This window comes from Orcinus orca, chromosome 9 (assembly GCF_937001465.1).
Source record: "Orcinus orca chromosome 9, mOrcOrc1.1, whole genome shotgun sequence".
NCBI lineage: Eukaryota > Metazoa > Chordata > Mammalia > Artiodactyla > Delphinidae > Orcinus > Orcinus orca.
In genome coordinates, this window is record NC_064567.1 from 76,487,803 (window position 1) to 76,508,547 (window position 20,745).

Here is a 20,745-nt window from a genome sequence, read left to right on the forward strand (position 1 = left end):
TCACGACTTTGTTTTAACTGAACGTGTCAGCAGTCCTACATTGATGAGCTTACTGATTAATCTGTAATCATATTATAAAACACTTGCTGATCTTTCAGGAATGCCTGTGTCCCTTGGTTTTTATCTCATGACCTCCATCACAGATGTGTGACCACCACAGAAGCTGGTTCTCAGCCATGGGCCATTCTATTGCCCTGTGGACAGTAGTCCTGAGAATAACCTCTTGTTTTTCACGAGTAGTTTCCAAATAAACACATGACAGAAGGAGAATTAATTAAGGAATAAATTAACTCCAAAGCAAAGGAGAAGAAATAGTGCATCTTAGATAATTACATCTGGCGAGAAATTTCTACAATGAAAGTGTTAACAGAAACATTTTTTTCCCCTTAGCTATTGTATTTTTAATTTTTGAATTTAATTTTTTTTAACGTCTTTATTGGAGTGTAATTGCTCTACAGTGTTGTGTCAGTTTCTGCTGTATAACAAAGTGAACAGCTACACGTATACATACATCCCCATATCCCCTCCCTCTTGCGTCTCCCTCCCACCCTCCCTATCCCACCACTGTAGGTGGTCGCAAAGCACAGAGCTGACCTCCCTGTGCTATGCAGCTGAACAAAAGCATTTTTGAATTGCTCTTGCTGTTGCCTCTCTCTCTGTGATAAAGTCCTTGAACAGCATTGCCCTTTTTTGGAGGAGGAGAGCAGGAGCAATGGAAAGGGTTTTCAAAACATCAGCTTGGTGAGATTGCTTTTGCGTGAAAAGTCTGGGAAGAAAATAAAAGATTCTATCAGAGATAACTGTTGATTCGGGTTTTTCTGAAGCTTAGACTACGTGAGGGGGTGAGGCAGTGTCGGAGGCAAGCTCTCCGGATTTTAATGTTGTAAAGTGGTAGAAGCTTGAACTTGGTGTTTGACCTTCATGAACCTCAATTCCTCTTGGAACTACTCCTCTTGCACTGCAGATGTTAAAAGTTAAAAAAGCTAATAGATAATATCTACTAAAATGTTTAATTCTCATTATGTGTGGACCACTATTTATTTATTTATTTTTTACTGTTTTTCGTGTATTTTCTCATTTAATTCATGCAATAGCCCAGTGAAAGAGGTACTATTCATATCTCAGTCTTAGACATGAGGAGAGAGGTAATGAAGGATCAAATAAATCTGAGGTAGTCTGCATCCGGAGTTGTAATCACTGAGCTGAACTTTTTTAAAAAGGCACGGTAAAAATGTGTAGTTGTATCCGTGCTGTGATTGTTGTATTTGCAATATTAAACTCATTAAAGGCAGCTCTCAGTTTTACTTTTCTAGTGATAGAGACACTAAAGATAGATTGGTAAATGGATTTCTAATGCTGTCACTCTGCTTTTCTTAAGTACAGGATCATGTTTCCTTCTCTTTTGTGTTAGCTCCAAGCGTGTTATCTGGCCTAGTCGACACTCTGCACATTCTTTATGTGGAGAGACTGCAGAGAGCTTGATTAGAGTAAGAATGGGGCTCTAACCTAATCTGGAATGGCCCTGGGTGCCCAGCTATGCTGAGTCTCGGATAGTTGTCTCTGGGAATTGTCAGTCTAAGGACAAGTGGAGTGGAACGCTTGCTACTCTCAGATCAAAGCACCTTTTGTGGCACGCGCGTAGGCAGTGGAGGTGGGGAGGGTGGGGGGACTTTTATCCCACAAGCTCACTTTGCTACATCATCTGGCTTTTGTATCAAACACAGTTTTCTGTCGTAGGAAAATGCTGATTTTTCATTTACGGTCTTCCAGACTGATCTAGAATAGGTAGGTCGTGGTTGTGATCTGCAACCCACGTGTGATCTGCAACACGTGTGACCTGCAACAGCCATCCCTAAAGATTCATTTAGGGATGCCTTCTGGTCATGCAGCAGGATATCATTCTGTTAGTTCTTTCAATTTGTTCAAAAAGCGTTTACTCTCAACGTGGTAGAGGCACTGTCTTCGGTGCCCTCAACACAAAGACAAAAGATGTGGTTCCCAAACTCAAGTAGCTTCTAGTTAGGTGGGAAAATAGATATGCAAAGGAATAATTCTGGTTAATAAGCTAGTAATGGAAGTGTGTGCTTAGGTCGTGGGCGCTTGGGCAACGTTTCTCAAAAGGGATAGGGTTTGAGCTGAGAACTGAAGGAGAGAAGGATATGGCAAGACCTACGGACAGCTGAGGGACAGTGCATTCCAGGTGGAAGAAACACTGGTCTCCTTTTTAGGAAAGAATGAGCAGGTAGTATACATCGGTAGACGAGAAAGCAGCTTTCCAGGGACACCTCAAAGGCAGGCTTTCTGTTCGCACGGATCTAAAAGACTTTTTCCTCTTCACCTCCGTTCCTTTCTGCTCATTCTATCATTCTCTCTGGTCTCCTAGGACTTATGTCATCAGCTGATTCTCCGGTCTTACACTTGTACCTGTTTTATGTATGGATTTGATATTTCCTCATTTGCTTATAGATGCCTCAGGGGCTTATAAGATGTCTACTGTTTATAAATTTTTTTTACTGAAGTATAGTTGATTTACAATGTTTCAGGTGTACAGCAAAGTGATATTCTTTTTCAGATTCTTGTCCCTTGTAGGCTATTACAAGATATTAATATAGTTCCCTGTGCTATACAGTAGATCCTTGCTGTTTATCTATTTTATATATAGTAGTGTGTCTCTGTTAATCCCAAACTCCTAATTTATCCCTGCCCCCCCTTTCCCCTTTGGTAATCCTAAGTTTGTTTCCTGTTTTATAATAATATTTATACATTTTATTTTGCATGCTCTCTGCTTCACATTCCCTAGTGTCTACATATAGTGTTCTTGCTGAACCTAAAATATATAAGCTTAATAAATGCTTATTTTCTGATGAAAAATGATTTTATGTGTGCCCTAGTTGTAATTAGTACACAGTCGAGATGCTTGGTTCACCAAATTCACACAAATGCTACCATAATCAACTGAAGTAACAATTGATTGGACTTCTTCAAATTAATCCTGATGGAGGAGAGTCTGTAATTTATTTTGCTTCGTGTTTCAGACACTGCCTTTATAATCACTCATCCTAGTAGAGTCTTTTGCTCGAGCGACGTATAATTATAAAATTAAGAAATGCCCTTAAATGCAACATAGTTCACATACTAATATGTTGCTTCGGTCTCCTCAGTTACAGGCCAGCTTTTGTTTGAATAAACTCCAGTGACCGAGGACTCATTTCCTTACATCCTCGTCCTTCAGGACTATCGTTTCTTATAACTCTTCCTTATGTTGGCCCTGAATACGCCCTGCTCTAAATCAGTGATTGTCAGAGGGAAAGGGGGATAACTTTGTAATTTGGCAGTGTATAGGAACATTATGGGATGTCACAATTTAGGGTGCTGTTGGCATGTAGTCCAGTGGGGAGGGACCAGCGAGGCTGCTAAACGTCCTGCGATGCACAGGGCAGCTCCACGCAACAGGAGTGTCCAGCCCAGTCGTGATAACGTTGAGACACTCTGCTCTAGGTTAAATTTATGTATCCACAGAAAAACCATTCTTTTGCCCTCTGTAGTCTATCTGATACTCGGACACAGCTAACCGTATGAAGCCTTTTGGAACCCCAAGTCCTTCAACTCTTTTTCTGACGCTCCTATAATAAGAACAACAATTCACGTGTGACTCTTCTCCACAGCCTTTGAATGTAAAGGAGGAATGAATCATTGAGGGAGGGCGACGTTTAATACAAATTGACCAGTACAGGTCCACTTTCACACTGTGGAATTAGGTGGAGGAGGAATAATAGAGTGGTGAGTGTCTTTTGGGGCCGTTCTTTGTACCCCATGTAGATAAAATCTGGGAAACTTACTGCAAGGGATTTAGTTTGAGTTATTCTTCTCAGAGACGTGATGTGAGCAATGAGTGGCATGTCCAAATCCATGTCATGATAAATGATATAATGGCCACCTCCCAGGGTCAGGAGTTCCTGGGATGTGGCTATCGCTAAAAATTCTGAAAAAGGGTCTGTTTCCCAAGCATGCGAAAGAGGTAGTAAGATACTTTCAAGGCTCTCTTCTGCCCTTTTTATGAACTATCTAACCCAAATACCCTTTTGTCACTGAGGTCACTTTAACGCTCAGGGACGCAACAATAACTGGGTCAATTAATGCCTGTCCTCTTGTTGCAGCTGAACTTTGCTTTGGTAAGGCAAGAAAGACTGAGGAAATATACATCCTCTGAAAGGAGTGAGGAACATTTGGGGGAACCTCTCAAGAGACATTTTTTTTGTTTTGACTGAACAGCTTAGGAGTTCTAACTGCAGTCTATTTGCAAGAACACAAGCATAAACACTGCTTCAAAATAGTACCATGTAGACAACTGCGTCACTAAAGGCAACGAGCCTGATTCTCTTCCTGAATAAATACTACTTTCCCCCAAGTGGGTGGATTGCAGGCTTATAGAAGAGAGCAGAATACAGTCTTAAAAATGCTTTGAAAAGAAGCTTATTCACCAGAGGGGATGAATAGACCCCACGTATATTTGCTAATAAAGAAGGATTTTGTTGCTAGTTTTTATTGATTACCAAATTTAAAAATCAGTCCCGTTGCTTTAGACAAGGGACCACCACAGAGTGGTTTGTCTTACTTAATAAGAGTGTTGGGAAAATGTCCCGGTTTTCATCGATGGTGATACAGGTTAACTCAGCGAATCATTAAGCATTTCTCCTTTCACGCAGTTTTCGCTTTCTGCAAACTGCCTGTTGTATGAACTAATACAGCAGAGGATATCTCCTCTGCTGACTTCTAGGAGCATTCTTCTTTAGTAGGAAGACAATGAGAGAAGCAGAAACGGGAGAGAAAAGTGCCTGCTGAAGCATTCCCACCAATAAAGCTATTCGGGCCCAATGGGGAGATGATAACGTCTAAACTGAGCCAACCACAAAAGAGAAGATGCACAGATTTGATCATTCTTGATCATTCTGTCTCTCAAGAGACAATTTTGTGACTGAAAACTCTGTGCTGTGCTTTGGGACTTGATGCGACAATTAGATGAGCGGAATCTTTGAAATTGTGTGGTGGATTTCGTACTAGTAGATTTTTTCTACAGTTTAACTCTCTTTTCTTCCCCCAGCTTAGTTCAAGCACAGGCGTTTTCCAGTAAATATTTAGGAAGTCCAGAGCAGTTGAAAATGGATGGCAGAGGTGACCGATGGGCGTGGATCTTTGCGGCTACCAGCTGTACACTGTCACCACGGTTACCAGACACCAGGGCAGAGGATCAGAATCAGTCCAGGAACAAAAGTACGTGAGTGTGAGGGGCCCCCAGAAAAATCCTCTCTTTGAAAATATCTCTCACTTGTGTACAAGAGTGTCTTAAAATCACCGTTAGGAATCTATTGCTTTGGATTGTGGTTGACTATTCTTTTTTTTTTAGGATTCTTTTTAAAAGACATGTGTTTCATAAGGATAACACTCAAATTCTCAGCTATATAAGAGCCCCTAAGACCCCTTCGTTCATGGTGCTTAGCTGGAAGCAAGGCCCTGTGGCGAAGGGTTCCTTGGAAGGCTGCCTGGAGATCAGTGTGTAGACAGATGGCTCCACCTCCCTGCTTACTTTGGCCGAGGGGACCAGCGTGAGGTCTAATCAGAGCCTGAGCGCCTGAGGACAATGGAGCGGGGAGTGAAGCCCTCTCTCTCCTTTCTTCTCTAGCTCATCCCCTTACTCCTGTCAAGGTCTTTGTCCTCTTGCACACAGACATCTGCCATATCTTTCTGATGGGTTTCCTCAGATCCAGCCTTTCATTCACACTGTGGTTCAATTAGCTTTCCTCTAGTGCAACTTTCATTCTCTCAGTCATCCTCAAAACCTTCCTAAAGGTCGTTTCTTACTTTGTGAACCCCATGAATGTATTGTGAATAGTAGTCACTGTTATTTCATGATAGTACTGTACCCACAGCCAGAATTCACATTCCTCGAGGTCAAGGCTGTGTTCTCTATGACTTCAGGGGTCTCTCTAACCTCTGCAACAGGGCAGGACATACATACACAAGGAGCTTTATACAGATTAACTGATGGATGAAGCCCATGGGGAATCAGCAACGATTTCATGGGGCTGCTTGGCCACGGAGCTGTTGTTAGATGTGGCTCTTCCGCTGCTTTTTCCTATGATTTTAGGGCCATAATAGTTACTGTTTATCGAATCTGTTAGTTTTTTGGTAAGGCATTTCCCACGGATTCTCTCAGTGTATCCTTTCGACAACTTCTTAAAGTGGATGGTTTTTCCTTATTTTACAGGTAAGCTAGTAAGTGCTGGGGCTGGAATTCAAACCCCAGTCTTGCTGATGCCAAAACCTTTTCCGTATAGCATGATAGTTTTTGTTTCTTTATTTATATTGTGGAGACAAAAACCATATCAGCATTTGTGACTTTATAGTGATATGGACCAGATAAGTGAAATAATAAGCCAGGTCCTGTGATGATTAAGAAGTGGCTTTTTCCCTTGTGAACAAGTGCAGGGTTTTAACAACCTACATTTTTTTTTAAGATAACCTGACCTCTTTTGAGGAGTTTATAGGTAATAAAAAAGTAAAATTAGATTAAAACTATATTAGCATAGTTTGTTAATTATTTTGGATAAATAGATATTTACACATCTGCTGTGGAGTGCTATTTACTGCATTGGGAGAAACTAAGGTCAGACAAACATACTTGTAATTCTTTACTAGTGGTAATATTGAGTATACTATAAATATTTATAAAATGTTTGGCCCTCATCTGGTGAAAGTATTATTGAAGTATGACAGATATGCACTATTTTAGTTCTCTCTTCTTACATAGCAAGTTCCATCTTACCTGATCCAAGTACAGAAACAGTTGCAAAATTAACGTGATATGCTTTGAGATGTGCAGTATTTTCTATCCATCTAATGAAGTCAAAGGGTGTTTATGAAAACCCAATTATCCTAATTACTCATAATACGAGTGTGTACACTGTAGAAGGAAAGAAATTTGCAGTAGTCATTTAGAACAGCACAGAATTGCAGGTATAATTTTAAATGCCATGAACCTCTGATATAGAAATAAGGTTACTCCAGTGCAAATAGAACCAATTTAAGTGGTTGACGACAGAAACAGACAACGTGTGTGTATTATGACTTCCTTTAGCGCTTGGGGCTTTGATTATAGTCATTTGGTAGGAGGCAAAGTATTCAATATGTGACTCTTATCTTATGGACTTTTATTACTGCCACATTCACCAGGAAAATATTGAAGTGACATATAGAAATCACATAGGACAGTTGAAAGAGCCCAAAGGCACAAAAGATCTATCTGAGTTCTAATTCATGTGCTACCTACCAATGGGAGTTTTCCTGAAACCAATATTTCTGGGTCTTGGGAAGTTTTCCACCTCTAATTCTGTGACCCTGTGAGCATTGCAAGAGTTTGACTAAGACGTTCCTTCTTTCCCTAACAAAATGATGAGAACCAATTATCAACTTTTTATCTAGTTTAAGTTGTGTGCTAAATTGTTCCCTGTTTTTTTCTCCTTTGGTAGTAATTATCTGGCTTCTGTGCATACATTTTCAGGTTTATACCACGAGAAATTGTTTATAATTTATCTCTGACTAAAACAATGCTTGGGGAAAAATTAGTGTGGAAAAATATAAAGCTCAGTGATTTTGTACTTTCCTGTGTTTGATTGTATTGATGACTTCCAGTCATGACTCTGCCGTGTATCCACATCCTTTGTGATGTAACTTAGCGGCACGTGTATTGTGGGTAAGCACATATTTCCCTGCTCCTTGATTCTGGGCAGAGCCTTGTGAGTTGCTCTGCCTGGAGAGATGTTCACAGCTGTGAGGCATGCAGAAGCTTGGGAGGGGCCTGTACCGTACAGTTAAATTTGCATTCTCTTGCATCTCTGTCATCACTCTGAGAAAAACATGCCCGGGCTAGCTCACTGATTCCAGGTGGAGGATAAGGGACAAACTGGGAGCAGAGCCACCTGCAGCTGAACCTATTAGCCTTCATCATCTCACTCCAGCCAGTCTTCAGACTTATAAACTATAATAAGCAGTAATTGTTGTTTTAAGTCCCTGAATTTTGGGGTAGCTTTTTATGCTACAGTAGCTACCTGATATATCTCTAAACAATTTTCATTGCTAAAGTACTGTTCTGTCTGCAAACCTATATTATCAGAGACCCATAGCAATGAACAATTGCATGGCTAATATCATCCATTGATGAAGCTCTTAGGATATTCTCCTCTTGTTCTCCCAAGACATAAAGCCAAAGAGGTACAGTGTTTTACCAGCAGCACTGCCAATCTTACCTGTATGGAAACACTGCTGTAAGAGCCGCCAATGACCCCTGCAATGAACAGTGGGATATTTTCTTGAATGGCATAGGATCCATCAGGACACATATACTCGGCTTCATCCACTTTAGTCAAAGAAGCCCTGACAAATTCCAGTGATTGCTCTAATGCGTAGGTATCCCTCGAGCATGTATCCAAAATGTGAACCCCCAGCTTCACTCCTGGGAGCAAGTAATTGTCTTTGTTAATTTCATCAATAGCAAACAACATGGCTTCCAGGCGTTGGATCCCTCGATCTTCATTGATTCGCCCACATTCTTCAGTTCCAGTGCCTTTTTCTTTAATAGGAAATAGGCCCCCTAAAACGAGGTCACCTTCTATTTTAATCTCCCTCCTCAGAAAGTTATGGTCCCCTAAAGAAAGGAAAAGTCCCTTTGAAAACAAAGCTAAGGTAAGAACTTGGAGTCTTGTCAACATCTTCATGAATCCCGTATCTGTACCTCTGGGAGATATCAGTGGATGGAACCAATGCTGCGCGTTAGTCCTCCTCTCTCATTTCCAAACTGGATCTCTGTTCTGTCCTTCATATAAGCGAGGAACAGGCTAGCAGAGGCTGTCAGCAAGTTCCTAAAGAGATGATAAAAATTAAATGAACAACAACGGTAAAGAAAGCAACAGTGATTACATTGATGGTCTCCATTCAGACCTTTGGCGGGATAATGACTCAAATTACCATCTGCTAAACACATATGGACCATTGCACCAGGCACGCTCCCAGCAAGTATTCTCGCCCAGTCCTTACAACACACTGTGATGTAGCTCTTAGTGGTCCCACCTCCCAGAAATGGGCACTGAGGACTAATGAGATAAAGTGACCTGACAATGTGTACTTAGGAGGGAGTTAGTGTTCTGACCCTGGGTTTTCTACTGCTAAGTTCACTTCACTCCCTCTTCTGAGTCATTTACTTTGCTATTGGTAGGGCAGCAACTTGGTTATGAGTCTTTATTCCTTGTCTTTCAACTGTAAACAACTCCTTCTTACCCACTCTTCCCTTTCCATTTGGAAATAAAACAGAACACAATGGTAACTCTGTCCCTCTGTCTGCATCTCTGCTGCCACAGCCCTGTCCTCCCTTCATAGCTGACGTCTTCACAAGGATTGTCCGCAGTATTGTCCCCACTTGCTGTCACCCCAGATGCTCTCAGTCACCGCAGCCAAGGTTCTGCCCCCACTGTTCTAACAAAATGGTTTTGGAGAAAGCGACTGCTGATCTCCTAGTTTCTAATTCCTTTAACCCTTTGTAATCCTCATTTGACTTGACCTTAATTGAAATCTTAACTCTTCTCTCCGTGTTCCGACTTCCTAGGCTTCTGTTCTCATGCTGCATGTCTGACTACATCTCAGATTCCCCGCCCCACCGCAGTCCTGGGCTACTTTAATTAGCGTTCACAGTTTCAACAACCACTTAACTGATTCCTAGGTTAATTGCCTGCTAAACAGCTCAAGGGACACATCCCTCTGACCCCTCAGGGTCTACCTGTTATAAACTCCCCCTTATCTCTGTGAATGGTTCTTCTCTGTACCCAGGCTCTCGAGCTAGAAACCTGAACAGAAGAGCCCTTCCCATTTCCACCTTTCCTGTTTTCTTCCCATCATCCACAAAGTTCTGTAGAGTGTACCTGCTGAACATCTTTCAAAGCCATCTTCTTTTTTGTTTTTTTTTTTTACCCACAAAGCCAGGCTCTCGTTATCTCTAGCAGGACCATAGCAATAGATTCCTAGGGAGCTGATGCCAGCCCCCAAAGCACCGTTTTGTGAGTTAGGGAAAGATAACCTTCCTCGAGTGCAAAATTCTAAAATTTGTTACTGCATAACCTGTAACATAGTTGTAACATCAGTGATGGAGAAGGTGCGATGCCTGGGGGCTGTCTCTTCCAGCTGGGGTTAGGCAGCTCCTGACATGGGCCTCACATTTCAGGGAGCATGGTAAGCATGAGTTCTGGGGTTTGCACAGGACGTTGGAGCTCAGGACAGTTTCATAAATCAAGCTTCTTTTTACATGATAGGCTCGAACATGTGCATCTTTTAGGAGTCAGGCAAAGCCCTCCGGGGGGATCGTGTTTTTTCCCCTGGGGTCTTTCCAGGGAACTTTCTAAAATGCTGGTGCAGAGCTGTCTGGTCGCATGCGCACAGGAACCAATGGACCTAGTGTTGTACTCTTGACACCCGGCTCCCTGGCAGTAGAGCAAACATCGGTCAGCACAGTCACTCTCTTTGACCATCCCCTTGGCCCCTAGGTGATGTAAGCTTATTCCATTCAGAGTCAGGTGAGAGACGGTAGCGCAGGGACTCCTGGAGCGGTCTCCTGACAGGGCACAGTTGCATGCTCTTGTGTGTGTGGTCATGTGTGCCTGTCTGCTCTCCCACTTCTGTGCATGACTGTGTATTGGTGAGGTGTTATGGAGGGAGGGGGGGGGTCTCTCCTGGCTGCTCCCCGGCTCAATCAGGATGCCTGAAAGGCACACCACTGGTGTGCTCTCAGGTGTACTAGGAAATGTTAGCGATCTGAATGGTGCTCCATTGGAGGAAGTGCTCTATCTGATGTATAATCTTAATTGCTGTTCACAGTGCCCATTTCCTGTAAATCTATACTGACTTCCCCTTGCCTCTAGGTTGAAGGATGGGCTTGGTCTTGGCATGCTCCGTGATCTTGAACCTGGCAAGCTCTCCAGTCTTTCTGTTCACCGTGCCCATCGACTTCCTGGGAATGCCCTTCTACACCATTTGTCTGGTAAGCGCCCACTTAGCATCTAAGACCTTACAGTCAGTACCGGGAAAGGCCAAGAGTTTTTTCCTACCTTCCTTCCCCAGTCAGATTGTTTACTTCCTGCTTAATATTCCTGCTGTAGCTAATTCAAGAAATGTTTTGTGATTACAGTTGCTATTTGTTTCCTTGTCTGCTCATTAGGGATAAATGAAATGGCACAACTTTTAGGATTTGTAAGGTTTGAAGGAAAAAACAAAACTCAGCAAAAATATACAGGCAGGAACTAGTTCAGTGTTTACTTCAACATTTTTGACATTTCTCCCTTCTCCTGTTAGCAGTGCCCTTTCAAACCTGGCTTTCCACATGCTTTCTGTTCGTTTTTCATGGGGCAAGTGAAGGGCTGTTTTCTTGACACACACAAGTCATCGGGTTTGGTTTTGTTTATTTAGGCGTGAACCTCAGCACTCGGAGAGGCAGTGATTGGAATGCTCGGTGTTAACCTAGAGCCTCTCTGGGATATCTGCCACAGGGCACCAGAAAATCTAATAATAATAATTTTTAAAGAGGTTGATACTGTAGTAGAATTTTTTTTGTTGGTTTCATATCAGTTTCTGGTCTCTCTTTGATTTTTTTTTTTTTTTTTTTTGCCGTACCCGGGCCTCTCACTGTTGTGGCCTCTCCCGTTGCAGAGCACAGGCTCCGGACGCGCAGGCTCAGCGGCCATAGCTCACTGGCCCAGCCGCTCCACGGCATGTGGGATCTTCCCGGACCGGGGCACGAACCCGTGTCCCCTGCATCGGCAGGCGGACTCTCAACCACTGCGCCACCAGGGAAGCCCTCTCTTTGATTTTTAGGTGCAATTCCCTTTGAAGCAAAACTGCCATGGAAGGTAAAAGACACTGCGATCATTATCACTAATGATAAAGAAGCTGAAATTGCCTCATAAAATAATTGTTTTATGTGCCTAATAAAAGAGAATAGTTAATTAAAAGAAGGTCATCAACATAGTCTTAACCATCTATCTATAAAAAATGTAGCTATCTCTTGAGTATGAAGGAAGTTTGACTACACAAAGAGTAAAGATGACCGTGTAGTCTATGGAAAGCTTAATTCTCGCTTAAGAGGATGCTCTTAGCCAAAGAAGACTTCAAATGAAACATCCCATTATGCTGAAAGTAGTAGTATGTGTCAGTCTATATCTGTTTCACAAGTAGAGGCTGTGTTTTATTTATCTTTGTGTATCCAGGGCCTGGCATAGTATCTGCAATCCAGAAGATATTCAATAAATATTTCTTGAAGGAATCCACAGGTCCATGATAATGCTGTTTGCAAATGACTCTTTACTATTTTATTTGTGGCATAGCAAGTGGGAATTAAAGTACAGAAATCAGTTGTTTTATTTTATTACCCGCCAATCATCACAAATGATCTTCCCCTATTATGCACTTTGATGGTAGGATTGCCAGCAGGTAGTACTTTTTATACATGCAGGAGAGAATGCTGCCTTTGAATTTGAAAGTTGTAGCTGAGGCGGGTCTGTAAGAAGCGAAGAAAAATGTGGCCTCAAGTTGACCTACATTTACTTCAGTTTTCGGTCGGGAGAACACTAAATAAGGAACATGCCTATTTTCCTATTTCAGAGCTTCAGAGACGCATTCACTCATCAAATATTTATTGAACACCTACTTTGTGTGTGCTGGGCCATGAGCTGGATACGTAGGATAGAAACTTTAATTGTAAACAAATGAACATTATGCCTGCTGTCAAATAATTTAAACGTTTGGATATTTTTATACAGAGAGTGATGGAAACGTACTCATCTCTGTTTCTTCCAACTGTCTCCACCATGTGTGAAAATCTTCACAATAAGTTTACAATTACCTTTAACATGGTAATTGTTAAGTGCTTGATTCAAAAAGCAATTCATGACATATTACATATATTATGTACGTTTAAAAATTAGATATACAGAACTTAAAAACAAGTTGACTAACAACGTCATGTAAAATAGTTTTCCTTAAGTTCTCTGACAGGGCGTCTTTAAGTAGCACTTAACGCAGTCTTAGAGAATTACCAATTAAAAATCAGTTACAGTAATGTTTAAATACAGTCTTAATATTTTCTTATTTACCTTTTCCTTAAAGCAGAATTTGAAATGATTAAGACTGTAGGGGCATGCATAATTTAAAATTACTTAGCGTTATTTAAAATGAAGCCCTAAGAAACTGAACGAACAGGAAATTAAAACTTAACATTGAAAAACAGACAAACACGCTTAATTCAAGGCAACTGTTTATCTCTGTGTAACAGTTTATCGGATTGTGGGAAAGGGCATCCACTACTTCTTTTCAGGTTCCTTTCATTATAAATCAGCCAGCAGCACATTCCCCAGATAAACAGACTCCCTCCTGCAGCCACCTTCATACGCAGCTCTGCACTTGAAAGTTCTCCATTCAGGGACGATGAGTGATGCGTCCACCATAAACAAGCATGTGTAGCCCACTCTGTAGGCAACCTGCTCACTAGTGTTTTATTAATTGGTGCATTAATAGAATCTTAGGGGTTTGCTGTGAATATAACCCCTGAAAGATGTGGGCAGGAAGCATTTCTGAATTCTGCGTAGGCTAATACATATTTTCCTTCCTCTCTTGACTTCGCCCAGGGACTTAGTGTGGGAAATGCAATCCAGTTTGACTCAATGAATAAGTAGTTTATCCAGGGGTGATCTAATGCCAGAACCACTCTTACTCTTTCCTAGAAATAAGCCCTTGAGTTGCTGAAAGGCTTCTGAGTGTGCTCAAAGCCTGCACAACCAACTGATCTGGAGAAAATTTAGGGTTAGTGCTAGCATGTACAATTTGGCTATATGTTTGATTATAGAGTTTTCAGCTGCCAGAATTGTAGGCAACAAGAGACATGGCCTTAGTTCTTAGACTACCATTTTCAAATGGGTAAACAGAGGCTGTAGCCATACTGGTGTTTTTAATAGCAGGATGTATCACTGAACCATTCTACTTCGTTTAAGAAATTATTATGAGAAACTGACTACTTAATATGCAATCATTCTTAGCAGATCTAGCTTAAAATTTCTATTCCTTGTAAGCCTTCTGTATTACTTCAGCTGTAAGGTGGCCTAATTCCATTTGCTTAATTTCCTTATAGTTTGTGCTATGTTTATTATGATGATCATATTTTATTTTCTATTTATTTACATAGTTATTTAAAATTGAAATCTAACAATTGGAATTTGTTCTTCTTTCCTCAGTAGATTGTAAGCTACTGGATATCAAGGTCAATGCCTCAGACAATGTTGTATTTTCCACAGCAACTAACGTACATTATTGCCAAATGATAAATTCTAAATAGCATCTAAGTTTTTGAGAGATTGATCAGAAGACTGGCAAAATGATTTGGAAATTCCATTCAGAGAATAAAGAAGATAGCTGAAAAGATCCGTTTTATTTTTGTTCAAAATGATGCTATCATAGGTCAAGATTCAACTTTGGCCCTAGAGAAATTTGGCCTCAATAGCACTGGTCTTTCCTTTAAATTGCTGATTTTTTAGGAAAAAATAAAGTAAAATTGGAAAAGTTGAGAGCACTTGGAGAAATTAGAAAGATTAGGAAATGCATTGTCCCTCTGAGAGAGATTAGGAGGAATGGAAAAGAGCATACCAACCAACAGGTTATGTTCCATGAAAGTATGAATGACAAGGCAGAAGAGTGGAGGCCAGGCCTATGTATTAAGATTTGAAGTTAGGGAGGATAGTTCTGCTTTCTCTCAAGTTTCTCTAGTTTGAGGAAGCTTGAAATCCCACCATAAATAAAAGATTTCAAATAACCAAAAACTTAAGTCGAGAACTGGGAACAAATTGATCAGACCCTTTCCTGTGAGCCTGTTTCATTCATAGAGAAGATAAAAGAAGCCCAGGAACCCTATGTGACTACAGTGAAGAGGGGGACACTACCCACTGGGATGATGGAGCCAGAAAGCGATGCTGATGCTGCCAAAAGGAGACATGCCCACTTCACTAAATGGTCTTGGACAACCCTCCCCACCTCACAAAATATCAGGTCTCCAATTTCCTTTATCTTCTGAATTTAGAGGGAAGTGTCTTTATGAGGTAGGAAAACGTTGACAGTTATGCTAAACTTTGGTCCTTAGGGTAATTGCTGGTAATTTACTTAAACGATAATATTAACTTGGGTTGGTCATTCAATATATATTATATTAAAGATTCATTTATTTCCCTTCAAAGTCAATCTTTATTTTTGTAAATATCAAAGGGTGGATTATTTTCCTGTGTGTGTGCGTGCATGTGTGTGTGTGTGTTGCTATTTCAGTTGTTTTTTCATCCTCAAGTTTCCTAACCCCATTACCAGCCTTGGAATTGGAGCCTCCCCAAAGCCCCTGCAGTGCACCTTTGTCCTTTTCCTCTTAGAAGCTGCCAGGTCTACTAGAAGTTACAGGTTTGTCAGTGTGAACAGAGAGTGCAGAAACTGAGTTTGTCAAAAGCTTTCCTTCTAGCTCTGGACAAAATAGTGAAGGGGAAGAAATGGAGGAATATTATTCACAGGAGAACATTTTTACCTATTAACAATATGATCCATCAAGTGGGTATTATTAGTCATGTCCTGTGTGTATACTGTCCTTCCTCTTGAATAATGTCAAAGTGTTTTGCACAATGAATTAACTCTTATTGCTTCCTGAGTAGAGAGAGAGAGAAAGTAGGGCAAATTACTCAAGATAGTAGTAAAAGTAAATACAGAATTAGGATTTAAGAAGACTTTAATAATTATTTTCCAATCAGGTCTTACAAAAGAGAATGCATATCACACATGCTTCCGCAAAAATCTCACCCCCATCTATCAAATTCTCCTCAGTACGTAAATGGTAAAATGTTTGAAACAGCACTATCTTTGCCTGGTGCTAAATGAACTCTTTAGAGTATCTGTAGCCAGCTTCTGCATCTGGCCATGTCATAATATCTGGTATTAGATTTGCCCTCCTGCTGAAAATAGCTATAAAGCTGGACAAAACATACAAGGCAAACTATGATCTTTGAGAAAAAGAATCACACAAGGCAAGTGCCGTGATTACCCTATTCCCCAACATGCTGCATGAGAGTGCTTTTCTGCCATGGTGCAGTGCCAGCCTCATCGGCCTCCAGAGGCAGAGACTAGAATTCTTGGCTTTTGAAGTGGTTGCAATTTGTGGGGCAGAGAGCCACATGGAAATGGTGAGCCTAAGGTCTGTGTTGTGCAAGGGTTAGGCTGGTTATACACAGAGTGAGATTCAGTGAGGCCTGGCAGAGATCATTTTCCTGCAACAGGGTTGAGAGGGAAATATCTATATCAGAGGTCATGTATACAGAGAGGTATTGGAGTTCCAGCCCAGATGGAGTAGAGAGAACACACTGGGCATTATTGCACTTTCAATAAAATTCCCAGAAAGTTTACCCTGCATGAGTAAGAATCAAGCTCTGGAATAAGGGGCATGCCCTAGGACTACATCCAAAATACACCTGCCTTAACAAAGAATAAAACTAAACTTAACACAGCTAAAATGATCCACAGTTATTTAAGTACCTGCTAAGGCAAAACTGAAAACTCTTAAAGGAAGTTGACATACTTGAGCCTGCCTGCAATATAATTCCACAGTATACAATCAAAAATCACTTGACATGTAAGAAAACAGGAAAATGGGACCTGAAGTAGAGAGAGAAATCCTTCATTAGAAAAAGGTCCCAAAACTTAGCAGGTAAGGACTTTAAATAGTCTATTATAAAGATCAATTTGTTCAAAGACTTAAAAAAAAATGAATGAGTAGATGAGGAGTCTCAGCAGAGAATTGAAAGTATGAAAAAAAGCTGCAGAAAGTTTAGAACACAAAAGTAAATATCCAAAATAAATATTTAATTATCTAGTAAATATCTAAAATAAAAACTTCATTGGGTATATGTAGGGGAGCACAACAGATTAGAGATGGCAAAATAGTAAACTTGAAGATCGATGATAAGTAATTATCTAATCTGACCTAATAGAAAAAACACTGAAAAAAATTTAAAGCTTCAGAGTTCTTTTGAATAGTAAGTGGTCTAACACAGGTATAATCTGAGTTTCATAAGTAGAGGAGGAAGAAGAAGAAAAAAATACTTGAGGAGATAATGGCTGAAAATTCCCCCAATTTGGTGATAAACGTAAGATTATAAAACCAATAAGCTCAGCAAACCCTAAGCAGGGTAAATACAAATAAAACCCACGTAGGCAAATCATTGCCAAATTGATAAAACCAAAAATAAAGCGAAAACTTTGAAAACATCGTGGAACAGCCCAATTAGTGGGTAGCAATATGAATGAGGGATCACTTTCATCAGAAACAATGGTGGCCATGATGCAATGGAATCTTTAAAATTCTGGGAAAAAGCTGGTTAAGTATCCCAGAATTCTACTTCTAGTTCAAATATACTTCAAGAATGAAGGTAAAATAAAAACTTTTTTCCAGGCAACTAAAACTGAGAGATTTCACTGCCGGCAGACTTACAGAAGAGAAATGCTAAAGGGATTACTTCAAAGGAAGAGGAAATGGTACCAGATGGAAAATCAAATCAACAGGAAAGAATGAAGAGCACCAGAAATGGTAAATATGTGGTTTAATGTAGAAGAATAAGTCTAACTATGAAGTGTTGTCACGATGAGTTCATGAAAATTATATTTGTCACAAGTTAAAAAATGGTAAGAAAAGATGAATTCCAATATTATTTGGTTTATATTATAGTCTGATTTTACTTCTCCCTGTGTGTATATGTTTGCATTTATCCTCGATCTTTTTTTTTTTAACATCTTTATTGGAGTATAATTGCTTTACAATGGTGTGTTAGTTTCTGCTTTATAACAAAGTGAATCAGCTATATATATACATATATCCCCATATCTACCCCCCTCTTGTGTTTCCCTCCCACCCTCCCTATCCCACCCCTCTAGGTGGTCACAAAGCACTGAGCTGATCTCCCTGTGCTATGTGGCTGCTTCCCACTAGCTATCTATTTTACATTTGGTAGTGTGTATAAGTCCATGCCATTCTCTCACTTCGTCCCAGCTTACCCTTCCCCCTCCCTGTGTCCTCAAGTCCATTCTCTACGTCTGTGTCTTTATTCCTGTCCTGCCCCTAGGTTCTTCAGAACCAGTTTTTTTTAGATTCCATATATATATGTTAGCATATGGTATTTGTTTTTCTCTTTCTGACTTACTTCACTCTGTAGGACAGACTCTAGGTCCATCCACCTCACTACAAATAACTCAATTTTGTTTCTTTTTATGGCTGAGTAATATTCCACTGTATATATGTGCCACATCCTCTTTATCCGTTCATCTGTCGATGGACACTTAGGTTGCTTCTATGTCCTGACTATTGTAAATAGAGCTGCAGTGAACATTGTGGTACATGTCTCTTTGAAGTATGGTTTTCTCAGGTTATATGCCCAGTAGTTATCCTAGATCTTGTTAGTGGAAAACCTTTTTGCCCCTTCTGGAGTTCTGCTAAAAGAACAATCTCTTAATTCAAAGGCGATGCTTCTGAATGTAAGATGGGTCATAGCTGACAGCACGTTCTTCTTTATGATATAGCTGCAAATAGGTTCAGTCAAGGCTGAAGCCCTGGTGGTACACACTGGTATAGTTGTTCTAGTTGTTAAAATATTGAAGTACTTTCATCCAGGTGGTGCATAGTCAAGCTACCAAGCCCTTTGACTATTCCTCCACTTCCCTGACTACTTTCATTCCCCCACCGCCTCCCTCAATTCCTTCGTGGCCCAGCTAGAAAAGTGTTCAATTCTGGTAGAGTCGGGTCTTTAGGTTCCAGCTCCAAGAGGTGTGGTTGCTGTTCATTTTCTTAACTTGATGCCAGTTGTTAAACTTTTTGCGTATCACCCCTGAATTGACTTGCTGAATAAGGTGTTGGAAATTTGGGGAATGTTTCCGTTTTAAACAGAATTCTTAGCAGCTTGAACAAAACTGGATTTGTCCTTGTAGTCTGATGGATCAGCATCCATTTCCAATTTTTCTGGAAACCATACCACGGTTTTCCTTTGGGAACCAACACTTATGTTCATAAAGCAAGGTGAATCCATTCCCAGCTTGCTAGGTGGCTTGTGACACACATGACTAACCAGAGTGTGATAGGTACCTGACCACAGCAGTTCCTTCCAGAGTGAGCCTGTGACCAAATCATTGCTCACCAGGGTTAATGTGAGAACATTTTCTAGAACCACCAGGAGAAAAGCATCCTCTTTCTGTCAGAGTGACATAGAGGAATGGATGTAAGCCTGGAGCGGCTGGCAGCCACCATACCACCATGAGGCAAGAGCCTGTCTGAGATGCAGAGCCAAGAGGTGGAGAAATAGTGAGACCTGACAGTATTGTACATGCTGTTTAATCCAGCTAAGATTTCCCAGTTATGTGCGATAAATTCCTCTTTGCTTATGTCAGTTTGGCATCTGTTTTATGTCACTTTTCATTAAATGATTCCTGAATAGAACCTCCCTTAAAGATACTAAAATTTATTGAGCAGCTACTCTGTGCCAGAAACTATAATGTTCTAAATAGATTATTTTATTTAATCCTGTAACTTTCCTCCTACTCAGTTATGCCCTTCCACAGATGCCTGATGCTGTCCTGCATCTCAGATGGTACCAGGGTTTGTGATGGTTTCCATTGTGTTACCCTATTTATGATGGGTTTTCCTAGAAATGCAACTACTCCAAAGCCATCCATTCCTTCATACTCTTATCAGAATTCCCTTTTTCTCAATTCTCTTACTTATCACAAATGAAGTCATCTGATACATTAAGCCATCAGTTTTTAGCACATTAATGCAAGTTACTTTGTTACCTATTTAGGAATGGTCAGAGTTTTAAATGGGCCAAAACATTGGCTTAAAAAAAGAGAAACATTTTTAATCATGGAATTTTAGATACCTCAGTGTACAGACAATGAGGTATCAGGGCCTGATTAATATTCTTCAAGTTATAACAGCTAAGAACCCCATGCTCAAATAGAAACAACTTGGATATATATATTAGACCCTGTGGGGTTGTGGGCTTAGACTAATTGCCATGAAATAGGCAATTAATTATCATTGACAAATCATCTCCAACCCTTCCAGTCACTGACATGACTTTAAAACCTATTTTCTCAGTTCTTGCTGGAAATTTTGGGGAAGTGTATTGGTGTGCTTTAGTTGGTTGGTATGAGCTCTCACGAGCCACCCATCCATATTTCTTCCCCAGTCCGTGTTCGGCGATGTCATGTTGATAGCTTCAAATTGGCCACGGTGGGAGTATTTACGGTGCAGAAATCAGCAAACGTTAATAACCAGTCCCTTCACAAGTCCCAAAGATCTAGTTGTTAAACATTTAGCAGCACACCACTGGTGGTAAATTTAACCATGCGGTTGTAAAGTCCATTCCTAGAGAATTAAATAAGAAGAGCCTGGGAAAGCAGTACCGCGTAATGCTTTAGACAGTGTTTTTCTAACTGCAGATCACAAGCTATTCATGTGTCATGAAATATGTGAGTGAGTTGTAATGAGCATCTTAAAAGGAAATAGAAAAGTTTAAAATATATTAGTACATATCAAAACAATGATCTAAGGCATGGAGTAAGGGTGAATATGATTTTCTAAAACTTTTT

At 40.5% G+C, this 20,745-nt stretch overlaps 1 protein-coding gene across 2 annotated transcripts in view; it reads right to left on the bottom strand.

The window, feature by feature from the left end:
• The window catches only part of GRM3 (glutamate metabotropic receptor 3), a 235,747-nt gene that overhangs the window by 96,415 nt on the left and 118,587 nt on the right, over positions 1 to 20,745 (bottom strand). For both annotated transcript variants that reach the window (XM_004263417.3, XM_049714891.1), the window contains exon 2: positions 8,304 to 8,915. In XM_004263417.3, the coding sequence (XP_004263465.1) occupies positions 8,304 to 8,771 (468 nt within the window). In that variant the 5' untranslated portion in view covers positions 8,772 to 8,915. The remainder of the gene's footprint in view (positions 1 to 8,303; positions 8,916 to 20,745) is intronic.